A 14,376-nucleotide genomic window follows, 5' to 3' on the forward strand; every position below is an offset into this window, starting at 1 on the left:
TTTAACTGTAGATCATTGATAGGTACAAGAATATTATACCAATGTATAGAAAACATCAATTTTTTTTAGTTGGTTTTGTAATCACACGTATATTACACAATAAGCAACTTTATCCCGAGACCTAATATAATGATCATATTACAATAATATTATCAATACACATTAATTGATCAGTTTAAAAATAAAAATTAATTCAACAGAATCGGCATTAATTAAGAGGCTGCTAATTTCAGTGACGTACCCGTGGTGGCGTGAAGATAGACTGTGGACTTGTGTGATTTCTGACTACTATCGCCCTCGGTGGTGCTGCCTGCCGAACTGTCAATCAGCGAATGTCTCTTGTCAGCAATCAGCCTGGGCGAATGGTCCATATCTAGAGAGTTGAGATTTCCCACACTGTGGTACGACCGGGTCGTCCCCTTCGAGTTATTCCGATCGTTCACTCTATGCACTCGGATTTCGTCGTCGTTTTCGCTCCCCGAAGTGAACGTCTTCGATCTCTGTATTATAATGTAATCATGAAAACAATACATAACTATGATTAGTCACTTAAACACAGAGAATCTTGTATAAGTCGCATATGTGTGTGTGATTTTGGAACAGCGCACCTTGTTTTTCTTGCCGAATCTATCCAACGACTTGAACCACGCATTGTTTCCTGTCGGTTTCGAGGTTTTGCTTGGAGACGACGTTCTCCTGTTTCCAGACACATGATTTCCCTGTTTGTTCTGCTGACAACAAATATAAAATAATAATTATCATTATAATATTATATTAATATTCAAACAAGATTATTTGCTCAGTATTTCAAATTTGAAATTATGTTGTGTGGCATGTTTGTGTTGCATATCATCATAATACTAATTATATTCAATCATAGTTACATGATTATCGACTATTAGCGCTAGCTAAAATATAAATGATGCTAGTCCGAAATACCTTTCTTTTTTTTAGAGAAAAATTATATATTACTTTTGAAAAAAACTGTTTCTGCCCTTCCAAATACATTGATACATTTCGAGAAAACGAGTGTTAAATTTCTATGTCTTAGATTTTCAATTTTTAAAATGTTCATATCAACTAAGGATAATAGTCCTTAACTGATTTTACAAACAGATTAAAATAAATTTAATATTGGATCTAATATTCATAATACCAGGACAATTTTCACAAATTATAAATGTTGATTGATAAATAAATATTAATTAATAAAATGTTCAAATCATCATAACCCGATAGTTGTCATATCTTCCAAACCCTTTATCATGGGCTTATTGTCCTCGGTACACTAGTTGGTACCAACTACCTACCTCAGTTAAATACCCCAAAAACTACTCGCGTGCTTAAATTTTGATTTTGTAATTTTCAGGAACATTATTTTCTAAATAATATATAGAAAAAATAGAGAATCTTATTTGAAAAATAAAAAATTGTATCTCTAAAATACACTTTAAATAAATCATAGTAAAAATAAAAAAACATACCTACAAATAACAATAAATGATATTTATTTCGCTATCAAGTTATCTGATTTTAAAACTAAGTAGGTACATTAATCGATACGTAAAGGTGTTCGAAAAAATCACAGCGTCATAATATTTATCAGAATAAACCAATAAAATAATTCCGTACCTATACAAATGAAAATACTCCATGTAAACTATATTTGACACGTGATTGTAAACGTATTAAAATAAATCTAAAAAAAAAAATTGAAAATATAGTCTTTAATATTGAAAAATTTCAAAAATCAGATATGGAATTATTACATTACTGAAAAAAATGGGGGTAAACATGATTGTCATGATTGATAAATTACTCTAGCTGTACTTATATACACTCCATTATACTCGCGGAGTCGCAATAATCGCAATAATATTGATATAAGTGCCTCTATATTATATTATTATGTTTGTTTTGTATTGTTTTTTATTTTATCAATATCGAATCATCTGACTAGGTGAGGGACGTATAATAATAACACGCACTATTTTCTCCATAATATATTATATTAACCTAACCACATTTGACCCTGAGGATATAATATATATATATATATAACTTCGTGGTTTCGACTTTTTCGCATTAAACCGCTTACAAACCAAAAATGGCAATACTATTCCAACGTTTCTACACGATTTTTAATTGTTTTTTTTATTCTGCAATATGATAGGAATGTACCAACGACGAAACAAAATGTTATTCTATCCGAAACAACGATTCTTTCCAGCCGTACCAAATAGTTAATAATAGAACATCATAAGAATATGTGGTGTAATAGTTATCTAAAAAAAAAAAAACTCTTGTCGGTTTCATACTTCCTTAAAAAATATGTTTTCCCGACAAATCAAATATTTTTCGTTAATTTGAAATATCTTTTTTAGGTACCGAATAACAACAAAAACATTCTGATTTTGAACAATATCTACATAATATATTAATACGCGTCGGTCATTATTTATACTTATACATATTAATATTATATTATTACCTACACCGCGTATGATGCGTATAATTATTCGATAGATTAGGATTTTAACGGTATCATTGCAATTCGCAGGAATGAAAACATCGGTTTTCGATGACCATCTGCATTTCGGCGTATTTTCATTGGTATAGATATATGCAGGTATCTACTGATTGTTGTGGTATATTACGTGAATCGCTGGATCACTATATATAATATGTGTGTAATATTTGCAACGAGCGAGGCCAAGGATGGACAAGGATATGTAGTCATATAGACAACACAGGCGTGGAGCACCGGATGGCCGTCGTGTGCGCATATATGGACATCCAGGTTAGATTGCAGCTCGAATAATATACGCGCGCGGAGAAAGCACTATATTAATTGTGACGGGAGTTTCGATCGGCGGAAACGTATTATATTATTATAATTTATAATATACTTCTGCACGCGGGCGATTGGCCACTGGCGGCGGTATGTGATGGATACGCGCGGCCCTACCCCCAAAAAACTATAAAAATCGACAATATTATATAATATTGTAATACCTATGCAATTCGAAAAACGGTATAAACTTATATATATATTTATAATTTATAAATATTGTAAGTATATAAATAATGTATATTATATTAAATTATGCGCAACGACAATAAAATCAATCTGCTGCGGTTATTATATTTTTGAATAGAATACAATTGCATTATAATATTATCACCGCAGTGATATTATATGTATTTTTAATGAAGTGTAATTATGTGCTGCAGTATGGCAGGTATAATAATAATATTATTAATTATATACCATTTATAATGTTATAATATATGCCCATAAATAATGGTATTGTAATATTACTGGTACCTACAGTGAAGGATCTAGTACGGGATTTTTTATTTTTTATTTGTAGGAGGAGGGCACAAAGTTCCGCTAACTTAATTACGGAAGTATCTAGGATATTATCGTTTGAAGGCAACCCGTGAAGGGCATAATATTCTCCCCAATTCCCATATAACATTGGTTTATTATTGAATCTCTGCATGGCGTTGGCTGCAGTATAATGTTTAATAGTAGGTAAAGGTACTCAACTTGTTAATTATTCCTTAATCGTTATATCAATATAAAACATAATATATTAAGTAAATCCAGGAGCAAAGAACTATGGAGAAGTCTGAATTGGCCACTTAAAAGTTCAAAGGATAGCTTTGCAGAGTACCCGTGCGTTTTTAAAACATCTGGTCAGGCTGATCGACCGAATCGGAATTTTGGTCTTTACGGTGGTATAATAATAATAACACACACATAACCCACCGCATCAAGTAAGTATATACAACATACTATAATTTAATACGTCATAATAAAGCGTTATATAGATACCTCGGAGAAAGGATAACGATAATATAGCGAAATACTACGTGACAAACCAGTTTTCGGGTGTTGACCATTATGGTTCGCATCCAAATAAAGACGTACACGACATTATATACTATCTATTTCTATATATATATATATAGTGTGGGTATTGCATAACTTCAATTGGCTTATATATTATATTCGACCGAAAATGAAGATTTCCTCGACACGTGATTCTCGTAATATTATTTTGATATAAGATTCACATTCGAATCGCTGAACTTTGTTCAGCTTTAAAAAGTGGGCTCTCTTATGAAAAATAAATAGTACTGATACTATGCTGGACATCAACGATTAGGAGTCGCTTACCTATGTAAATAAGTATACATTTTATTTAATATTTATGATAATAACTATGTATTAACATTATTTTAAAGTGTGGATACACAAATTCTAATGGTTTAACACACTTGAACACAAAATATACTTACGTCTTTCAATATTTTATATAATGTAGTGATAATATATGCTAACAGTGAAACGTTTACGTTCTTAACTCATTATTATGAATTAAAATCGTTTGCTAGTATAGGCACTTTTGAAAACAAGTAGGTACTTCTTATTTCTTAACTTTCACGTCATTTAACCGTCCAAAGAGGTGGTTAGTTGGAGAATGAATGTTATTAAAATCATATAAACACCCATGTATAATGTATTACTGAAAATTACATGATAATTACTTTAGGAAGTATACCGAACGCATGTACATTGAAGTATTGAACGATTTTATAAATATGACATGTATATGTTCGACACGGACAACACGATATTATGTATAATATTTATCTACTATCTATTTATTTTATCATATTAAATTATACTCTCTACCTCACTCACTTTCCTATATTTATCTTAACTTATTCAACTTAAATATTTATCACCTAGAATAAACTATCACGATTGAATGAAAATAAAACAAATTTAGTCAAATAATTCCATTAATTAAATGTGTTCTATCCCAACATAATAAAAACAATATAAAAATAGACATTTTTAAGTTGAACTGACTATAATATAGGTAAAATATTAGCATTGAATTAATTTAATGCCATAGGTAATAATATAAAAATAATCGCCAGTGCTATGATATATAATATATTATCAGCGTGTGGTTATACGTGCGACCACAAGACGTGCATAGAAATATTGGTTAGCATTTAGATTAGCAAGGTGTTTTAAATTAACACCAGTTTACCATTTACATACCCCATTGTTTTAAAATCAAATATATAAATTATTAAAAATATAAAATAACAATACCAACCAAATAATTAAAGAAGTGAAAAACTTTTTATTTGCTTTATCATTATAATTTTTAAAAATAAATTTTCGGAAATTCTACAAAAAAAAAATCATAGAGATAAATGTATGTACCTAAACATATCTTGCAACAGAATAATTATGGAGAATGAATGCATATATTAAGTATACATATTAATATATTATATTATGACAATATATACATAAAAAAAAAATTAAGTGTTAAATCTTAAATTATGTAATACGCTTGATTCATAAATTATTATCACTGTAAACGAATTTTTTATATTTAAGTAATACTTTATGATATCTGTATATACAACTTGCAGCGTAGTCGAAGTTTGAATCCCGAAAATTAATGGGCGACGTTTACCTATACAAATCATTTAACTACAGCCAATATAGGCAACAAGCTGAACAAGGGAATGATTTAGGTATTATTGGTATTAATATATTATTGTGTATTTATGCATATCTATCAAATAAGAAACGATGATTAATTATCTATACAATAACAAACCTAATTACATTGCGAAAGCTTCTGATATAAAAAAATATTCAAGACAATTTATGTTGCGTAGCGTATGGATAAAAAAATGACTACGAGAAGCTCTTGGAAATATTTTTATGTGTTTAGGTTGTGAAATATATGTTGTCACTGTTTTTCTTGATGGATAGATGAGGTGATGGATAAATTATATTGGCGTGTCGTTCCATTAAATTAACGAATAAATAGTTAATTTAAAACAAAATATACGGACGCATTTCGTAATTTTCGATGTCCTATAATTAAGCCTGACCAACTGAAAATAAAAACTATTTAGGTTATTTTTTTAAATATTATTATCTTCAAATTTGTACCACATGTAGGTATCAACGTCTCTTTAAATTCTGAACTGGGTTATCTGATAGTGTTATAGTTAATAAGACTAATAAGAGATTTGAAATTAATATGTCTGGATTAAATTGTAACTTTATTAAAAGATTTTAAGTAATGTAAATAGGTGTCTACCTATTCCCGATTTCCTTTTTCCGATTACATTTATCACGAGTATATTTTATTTTCTATAAAAACAATCATTTGTACAAAATAGAATAAATTTTAAATGTATGGGGTTAATATAATTATATTTGAAAAAAAAATTAAATTATTTACTTAGTTAATAATTTATCACTACAAATCTATCATTCATGAAAACAATTTAACTTAAGTTAGAAATTACTTAAAAATAATAATAATAATACTAATAGCTCAATATCTATGTGATTTTGTCGAAAGTGGGTAACTTAAAAGTTTAAATTTTAAATTCATTAATACCCAGCCTTGCCTATAATAATTAATGTTAATTGTTATACACATTGTTGCCGGCCGTAGGATGACATCGTTGTATTTATAACAAGTCTAACATTTTACTTATGTTTATGTATCGGTTTTGTATTTTAATTTTATCGTAGGTACATATGTATATTTTGTTTTTCCTAATACAGTAATAACTATTAACTAGATAATCTATAGATTGTGCAATACTGCAGCAATAACAATTATACAATGGCTAACATTATACGTATATATACGTGTGTTGTGTGTGTGTGTGTGTGTGTGTGTGTGTGTATATGCATGTGTTTTAATATAATGTGTTGGCGACGAGATTTCAACCATGTCCATTGAACATGTTTACAAAAGAGGAGTTCATATGTTTCAAAAGATTTCGTAATTTTGTCTGTTTTTCCAATAATATTTTTAATAGATATAGTGCATAGACGTGGGATTATAGGAAATTGCGAAAAGAAAAACAAGCATTCTTAATAAAACGTGACGATCCGCAAATTTGTTAACATTGTATTCCATCTATTTTTTTCTTAAAAAAAAAAACTCATTTATATATTATAATGTCAAGCATCAAAGGTATAATACCAGAACGTAAATGAACCATTTAATTAGAATAACTTATAACTTTATAAGCTAACTTACGGTGCCAAATTGTTAAAGTATAATAGTAGCTAAAGCGCGCCAAAATTCAATCGTATTAAAAAAATATATATAAAACTTCCCAAAAATATACCTTCTATTTTGTAGCTTTTGCTTTTCGTTAAATATTTAATGTTTTACGTATATTAAATGTACCTATATAAAACATATAGTATGGAACACTTTCGGCGTTAATGCCGCAAAAACGTGACTAATCAACTCGTTATAGAATAGCGAGGGCGAGAATAATTTGACCAAATTTGGTACTCGTCTGCGATACGAGGACTTAATGCTTGTAAAATTTCGTCATCAAATAACGGATTATAATCGATTTACTCACATAATATGCGTCATAATCAAAAATAAACACAAATAAGGGGTGCACGATGTTTGAAAATTCAAAATGTACTATATACATTAAACAAAAAAAAGGTGTATTAAAACGTTTTTTTGGTTTCAACGGATTTTTCCGTATAACAGTTATATAAATCCATACACATTTTGTACTGAATACTGGTATTGATAATTTTTGGAAACAATCATTTTTTAAATTGTGCAGTACTGCAGTGAGCCTTGAAACGTTACTTACTAAAGTATTTACAAAACACCCAAAACCACTCGAATATATTCGAAACTAAATTTATATATATTATGATCCTAAACTTACAAATTGAGTAAAAAAAAATAAAAAATATGAAAATACCTCGTGGGAAGTGGGAGGGTCGAGTTAGTATCGTGGACATCAGTCGCAAATTCAGTTATATATGTATATGTGGTGTGTGTGTGGGGGGGTGTCATTTTCGCAATTTTACTTATTCGTTTAGCTCCAAAATTTGTTTATAAGCAATAAGGCATCATAAACACTATGTAATACAAATAACAAATAATATTAAAACGATTCGTATCGAAGTCATAGTACAATTATGCGAGTCGGTACTTGTAACCTCGGAACTCGGTACATTTTTAGATTAGTATACTACAAAATTTGTAACTTCTGTTTAGTTCAATGTTGAACCGATATGTATGTATAATATTGTATACACTCCAATAATTTAATACTTGAAAAACCATTAGTGTTAAATAAGTAAATAAATGTCTTAAAAAAAGTTCGTTTGGTGGGGGGGGGAGAGAATTATGATACCCAAATCCTCCACTCCTTAATTACACCTGTGCACTGGTGAAAACTTACTGACGGCATTCATTATAATATTAGGTACTTATTTAAGTATTTTATTATATTATCGTATAGAATCGTATAAAGTTTGCACAATACGACAGTATTACAGGTACTGCGGTGCACCTTTACTTTATCAATATTAATAGTATATTATTATCGTGTACTTACGTTGTCGGTGCCCGTGAACACGTTGTACCGTTTTCGCAAAGACGACGTGTAAGACTCGGGATCGGACGAGTTGTACTGAGCTCTGGCGGAAGACGACGGCCGCTTGTTCTCCTTGGACGCGGACGAGCCACCGGTGAACAGCATCTTGAACTTGTCCAGCCTGGAACGTTTTTTTGGCCGGTTTATCGGCGACGTGCACGGAAGCGGAGCGCGACGGCCCGTTGACGACGGTCACGTTGTTCCGGGAAACGATGGTCGGCATGCCGGACGAGGCCCGGGACGACGGCGGACGCCCGCGGCCGGCGTCCACCGGCCGGGCGGTCGCGTCGCGGTGATGGTGGTGGTCGTCGTGGTGGACGGCGGCGTCGCGGTGATGACGGTCGCCGTGGTCGGCGACGTCGCGGTAATCGCGGCGGTCGCGGTGGTCGGCGTCGACGGCACTGTCTTCGTGGTCGTCGCCCGCACCGTCGCCGGACAGCCTGGGCGTCCTGCGGGCGAACCGGTGCTCAGTGACGATCTTCCGCTCGAAGTATCTGTCACCGCCGCCGAGCGTCTCGTTCTTCTTGTACACAGTGGCGTACGTGTCCGGCGCCGACGACTCGGTCGGAGTTCGCGCGCGCGCCGCCGCCCCCGCCCCCGTCCGTTGCGGTCTGACCACCACGGCGGCCGCGCGTTTCTGCAGCCTCGACTCGAGCGCGTCCCGCCTGTGGCTGAGATCGTCGTACGACGTCCACGTGTCGTCCATGCCGCCGGCCGAGCGATACTGTTGTCGTTGTCGTTGCGGTGGTGGCGGTCGGTCAGCTGCCGCCGCGTCCGGTAGGTGGACGATGGTGGGCGACGACGTGGCCGTGTACGAAAACGGTTCGTTGCCGTTGTGCGCGTGGGCAAAGTCTGGCGATGACGACTGCGGCGGCGGCGGCGGCGGCGGTGACGGCGGTTGACGGGCGAGTTCGGCTGCCGCCGCCTGTTGTTGTTGTTGTTGATGTTGGTGCTGCTGTTGCTGCTGCTGCTGCTGCAGTTTCCGGACGATCCGGTCGACCTTGTGGCCGCGGACCGGGCGCGGCGGGGACGCGCCGCCGTAGTCCAGCGGGCCGCCGACCGAATACTTGAAGTACTCGTCTCGCGGCGACGATTCGATGATGGGCGACAGCTGTTTTTTCGCCCGGACCGGCGCCGGGGGTGGCGACGGGCCCGGCGCTACCGACGGTTCCGCGGACCGGTCCACGGCCATCGCCGTCGGACGCTTTTTGATCTTCGTCTTGATCCGCTGGATGGTGCCGAACAGCGATATCGAACGTTTCGCGTCGCCGCCGTCGCCGGACGCCAGGGGCTTGTCCCGGTCACCCCGCGTCGCTAACGCTCCTGGTCAACTTGCCGCCACCCGAAGACGACGCGGTCGATCGTCTTTTCGGCGGTGCCGCCGCGCTCGTCAGGTCCGTCGACGACCGATATTGTTGACCGCCGTGCCGCTGTTCTTCCCACGTCGGCTGCTCCCTCTTCCTGATCCGGTTCTTTGGCCTGTCCAACGACATGTACGACGATAGTTTACCTGTGTCCGCAACAGACGCCAATAAATTTAAAACACGTTTATTATACACGAATTTGTGTCACGAAAACATTAAGCATTTGAAAAATATTGTTTAATCGTTCAGTAGTCTTCTACCCGGAAGTATTGTACCGTAGTATTGATATTCCAGTAACAGAATATAATATAAATATTCAAAGAACAAAGCATAGATTTTTTTTTTATTTTCAAATCCTTTAAAGGATATTCTACATTTTTTTCTTTTTTTTTTTTACTTGTTGGCCGTAATCAAAATATATTCACTTTTTATACATTGGATCGTATACACAGAGACGAAACATTGCGCTTGTTTATTATTTTTTCATCTCATTCTTCCTATTGATTCTATTTATATTTATATGTATAGTATTATAATTACGTTTTTATCCACTCGGGTAGATATTAAATAAAAACTCGTACGTAATGTTTGTTCAGTCTCGACTGTAATTTTTACAAAAAAAAAAATACTACATGCCCCCAGCGTTGAGATTAAATAAATATTTTTTTTACTTAAGATAAAGATATCATGAAAAAATATTTCTAGATAAAGATAATTTTTACATTGAACTAACCATCTAACTTTCGAGAGTATAACTTAGCTGCAACTTCAAAATGATTAAAACACAGTCATTCATTCATACCCCAAAATAACACGAAAATGAATTCAATTAAAAAAATTCTTTCTGTTTTTTAATTTTCTAATATTTATGATTCTGGAAAAAAAAAATTAAGTTTCTATCATTAGTAGTTTTATCGGTCTTATATGTTTGAAAATAAAACTACTAAGTAGATACTGATTGAGAGGTATAATAGTTACTAAGAATATTAGTAAGTACTTATAATATGTATATAAAACCCTGAAATACTCACATATTTAAAAATGTCTTTCCATTTTATATAAATACATTATTAAAGTAAGATAATTTATTTACTGTAAGATATTTTTTTATTATTAAACCAGGAAAATTGTTTTTATTCTATAAAGTATTTTATTATGTTTTTATGATGGAAAAGTTTTACAATTTATTTTAATGATGTTAAAAATAAGTTATTACATATTTTTATTTTATTTATTCAAACAGAAAGAATAATTCCTTGCATTTTATATGTGTTTAAATACTTTTAGGTTTTGGTTATATGAAAATTCATTTTTTATTAAAATAGAATAAAATATATCTTCATATTTTTAAATTGTATTAGCGAAGTTTACGTTAACTGTAAACTTTATCAATCTATTAATAACTAATATAATATGATGGCTATCAAAAAATAGTTTGATGATAAAAATACATTTTTTTAAATCGAGGAGTTAACCATTTACTATTTTCTTCCAATATATAAATTTACAATCGATAGTTAAAATTGCAAATATGTACTTCATTATCTTTGGGGTTATTAAAATTTTTTTTTTAATGTTATTTATACCTCTTTTAGTTTTTTTTTTTTACTTCAGTATTCTCAGTATAACCTGTGTCAAAACAATAGTAATGTATCTTGAGATCATGAATTATTATTATTATTGGTCAATAACATTTTTTAACAATACACACAATATATGTAATCTTAAACATTGTTCACATTTTTCACTCGAGTATCTACATTATGCAATAGCTAACTTAAATAATTTCAGCAACAGGAATCTTTTTTTAATTTTTATTGTTGGCTTATTATTACTATGTTATATTTTATATAATATATATAAATATCCAACTATAATTATACCTAATGGCTAATACCTTTTACCGGACTACTGCAGTTAAATATAGGTACGTTCTAAAAATATGATGTTGGTAATAACAATATTATAATTTTCGATACTAAATGGTCGCATTTACCTTCAGAATTCCATTTTTTCGAATCTGTCCCTCCAAAGCTGGTTTTTCGTTGAAGGGACCCTCCATCTGGTTTGCTCCTCTGCTGTCTTCTCGGCGGTACATCCGAGTGCAGCGAGGCCACGCTATCTGCCTGCTTAAGTACGCGGTCAGCTTCCAACGCAAGTTCACGCTTGGATGCTTTGATCTTTTCCCTGCGAACTGGCGTGGGCACCAAGTGGCCTTCACCATCTCCAGCTAAAGCTTCCACAATACTTGCTGCATCCGAGTTGCCTTATAAACAAATAAAAAAAAGTTAGAAACCACATATATTTATCAAATAGATATTTTGGAATTCGTATAAAAAGTTATATTTTTCACTCATATATTTTACGAGAAGTTTTGTCCGTTGACGGTTTTTTTATGCCATCTCGTGATACATCAACAATCACGCGATATGCTCATTACAAAATTACTAGAAACACGCATTACGAGGATCAAATTTAAAATTATTCTAATATTACAATAGTTTTAGGTGTATAACCAAAAAACTAGACAATGTGAATTTAATTTTTTTTTTAATATTATTCGAAAAAGCTCGATATGATAATACTTTTTTAATAAATAGTTTGTTAGTATTGATTATTAAAATTATTTTATATTTTACGTTTTGAGAAAAATAATTACTGTGACATTTATTTTAACTATTATTATTCATTTCCGGGTATAATAATTGTTAATACTAATGTCTATTTTATAAATTATGAAAAATAGTTAAATGTTTCTAGAAACTCTAGATTGCTAAATTTCATATTCTTGTATCGTGTTTATATAATTAATAATACTTTAAATACATACTTACAGTCAGTGTTATTATAGAGGTAATTATAGGAGGTACATACTACCTACCTATATCTAATATAAGTAGGTACGACTTAATAATTACCTATTACCTACTTAAGAAGATCCAAACAATATGCACTTAAAACTATAATATCTATTTTTTTTTTAATAAAAATTCTATAAGAAAATATCTTGAATCGAATCTGTAAAACAATATTACACATACATGTACATTGTACATACAGCATAGTATGATTATTTTTTCATTTTAACTTTATTGCCAACAATAAAGTGATTTTCAATGAATTATTTAGAATTGCATGTGTCAAGGCATGGCAATAGTAAATGTATGACAATTATTAATTTGTCCGGAAATATTTGTGGTTATATTCCAAAAACGTTACAAAATAGTATTCATGACATTGGACGACGCCCCATTTCTTGACCTTCTCTTGCACTGGTCTAATAGGTGGACTAGCTCTATACCTCTCGGTTTGTCACGTTATCTATTCTAACATGTTCACTCCATCATACAGACTAAACTTCCATTCTTATCGTTAATTTCTTTAAATCTTTGTAATATAGTGTCCTTATTCAGCTTTTGTACAATCTCAAATCGTTTTTTCGACCTCTAGACAAATATAATAATATACGTTTTCATTTTTATTTCTACGAGTGCCCTAAATACTTTGAATGATCTTGAGCACCTTTTATTCAAAGAACTGAACAAAACTGTTCCTTTAATAGTTTAATCTCTAGTTGTGTTCCATTTCAACATATGTTTACAATATTTACATAATATTCAATAACTAAGAAATTTTATATTGACTACGTTTTACTCAACTATGCAACTATGCAAGTATATTATAATTTATATTAAACAATTAATACATATTTATGTTATATTACATGGGTTATGAAGTTATATGTAGTTCGGTAATATATAACATTTATTCATGTTAATTATCCGAATGTTCGGACAGCAGGTCTAAAAAACATATTATATTAAGCATTTAGGTATATGATTGCAAGATAATATTATAATGTTTAAATAATATTATTAATTTGGCGGCAGTCTATTCTTAAAAACCTAACTTATTTTTTATTTTAAACGTTAATAATTATACATTTTGTTATGTTTCGTGGCCTGTGATGAGTAGCTATATTTTAAAGGTCGATAGAAACTATATATTTTAAATATTATAATAATTAATTATGTAATAAATTCCTATTTATTGAGTTTTTTTACTTCAAAATCATCAATCAACTCCTACTTATTTTATTGACAGTGGCTTCGTAGTTCGTACTAAATACACACGTACAATAAACATATTATACAATCCATACCTATAAGTTTTATTTTCGTAATAAAAGTTAAAAACTCTTTTGTTTCTGTTGCTTGCTTCTCACACACATACACAAATTTACAATTTATTATCGTATATTCTTCCATTCATAATAATATATTGTCGATATTAATATCTTTGCATCTGTCCTTGGTTATTTAACTTTATTTATGTTTTATTCTTCTAGACTATTTCCTCTGAAATGTTTGTACACATTTTTTAATGGCAGTCAAGCTTTATTTAAAAAAAAAACTCTGTACATAATATGGATATTTATTTACAAAATATGCAAAATAATTTTTTTTAATTGTAATTAAAATGACCATAATTATGTTTTAAACCCTCGTCATATCGTCCGTTT

The 14,376-nt window shown here is 32.2% G+C and overlaps 1 protein-coding gene across 1 annotated transcript in view; it reads right to left on the reverse strand.

Annotated features, from left to right (window-relative positions):
• The window catches only part of LOC132924352 (uncharacterized), a 41,709-nt gene that overhangs the window by 3,006 nt on the left and 24,327 nt on the right, over positions 1-14,376 (reverse strand). The window contains 6 exon segments of the mRNA XM_060988604.1: positions 242-500; positions 609-728; positions 8,452-8,625; positions 8,627-9,796; positions 9,798-10,000; positions 11,851-12,120. Coding sequence (XP_060844587.1) covers positions 242-500; positions 609-728; positions 8,452-8,625; positions 8,627-9,796; positions 9,798-10,000; positions 11,851-12,120 — 2,196 coding nt within the window.

This window comes from Rhopalosiphum padi, chromosome 1, assembly GCF_020882245.1.
Source record: "Rhopalosiphum padi isolate XX-2018 chromosome 1, ASM2088224v1, whole genome shotgun sequence".
Taxonomy (NCBI): Eukaryota; Metazoa; Arthropoda; class Insecta; order Hemiptera; family Aphididae; genus Rhopalosiphum; species Rhopalosiphum padi.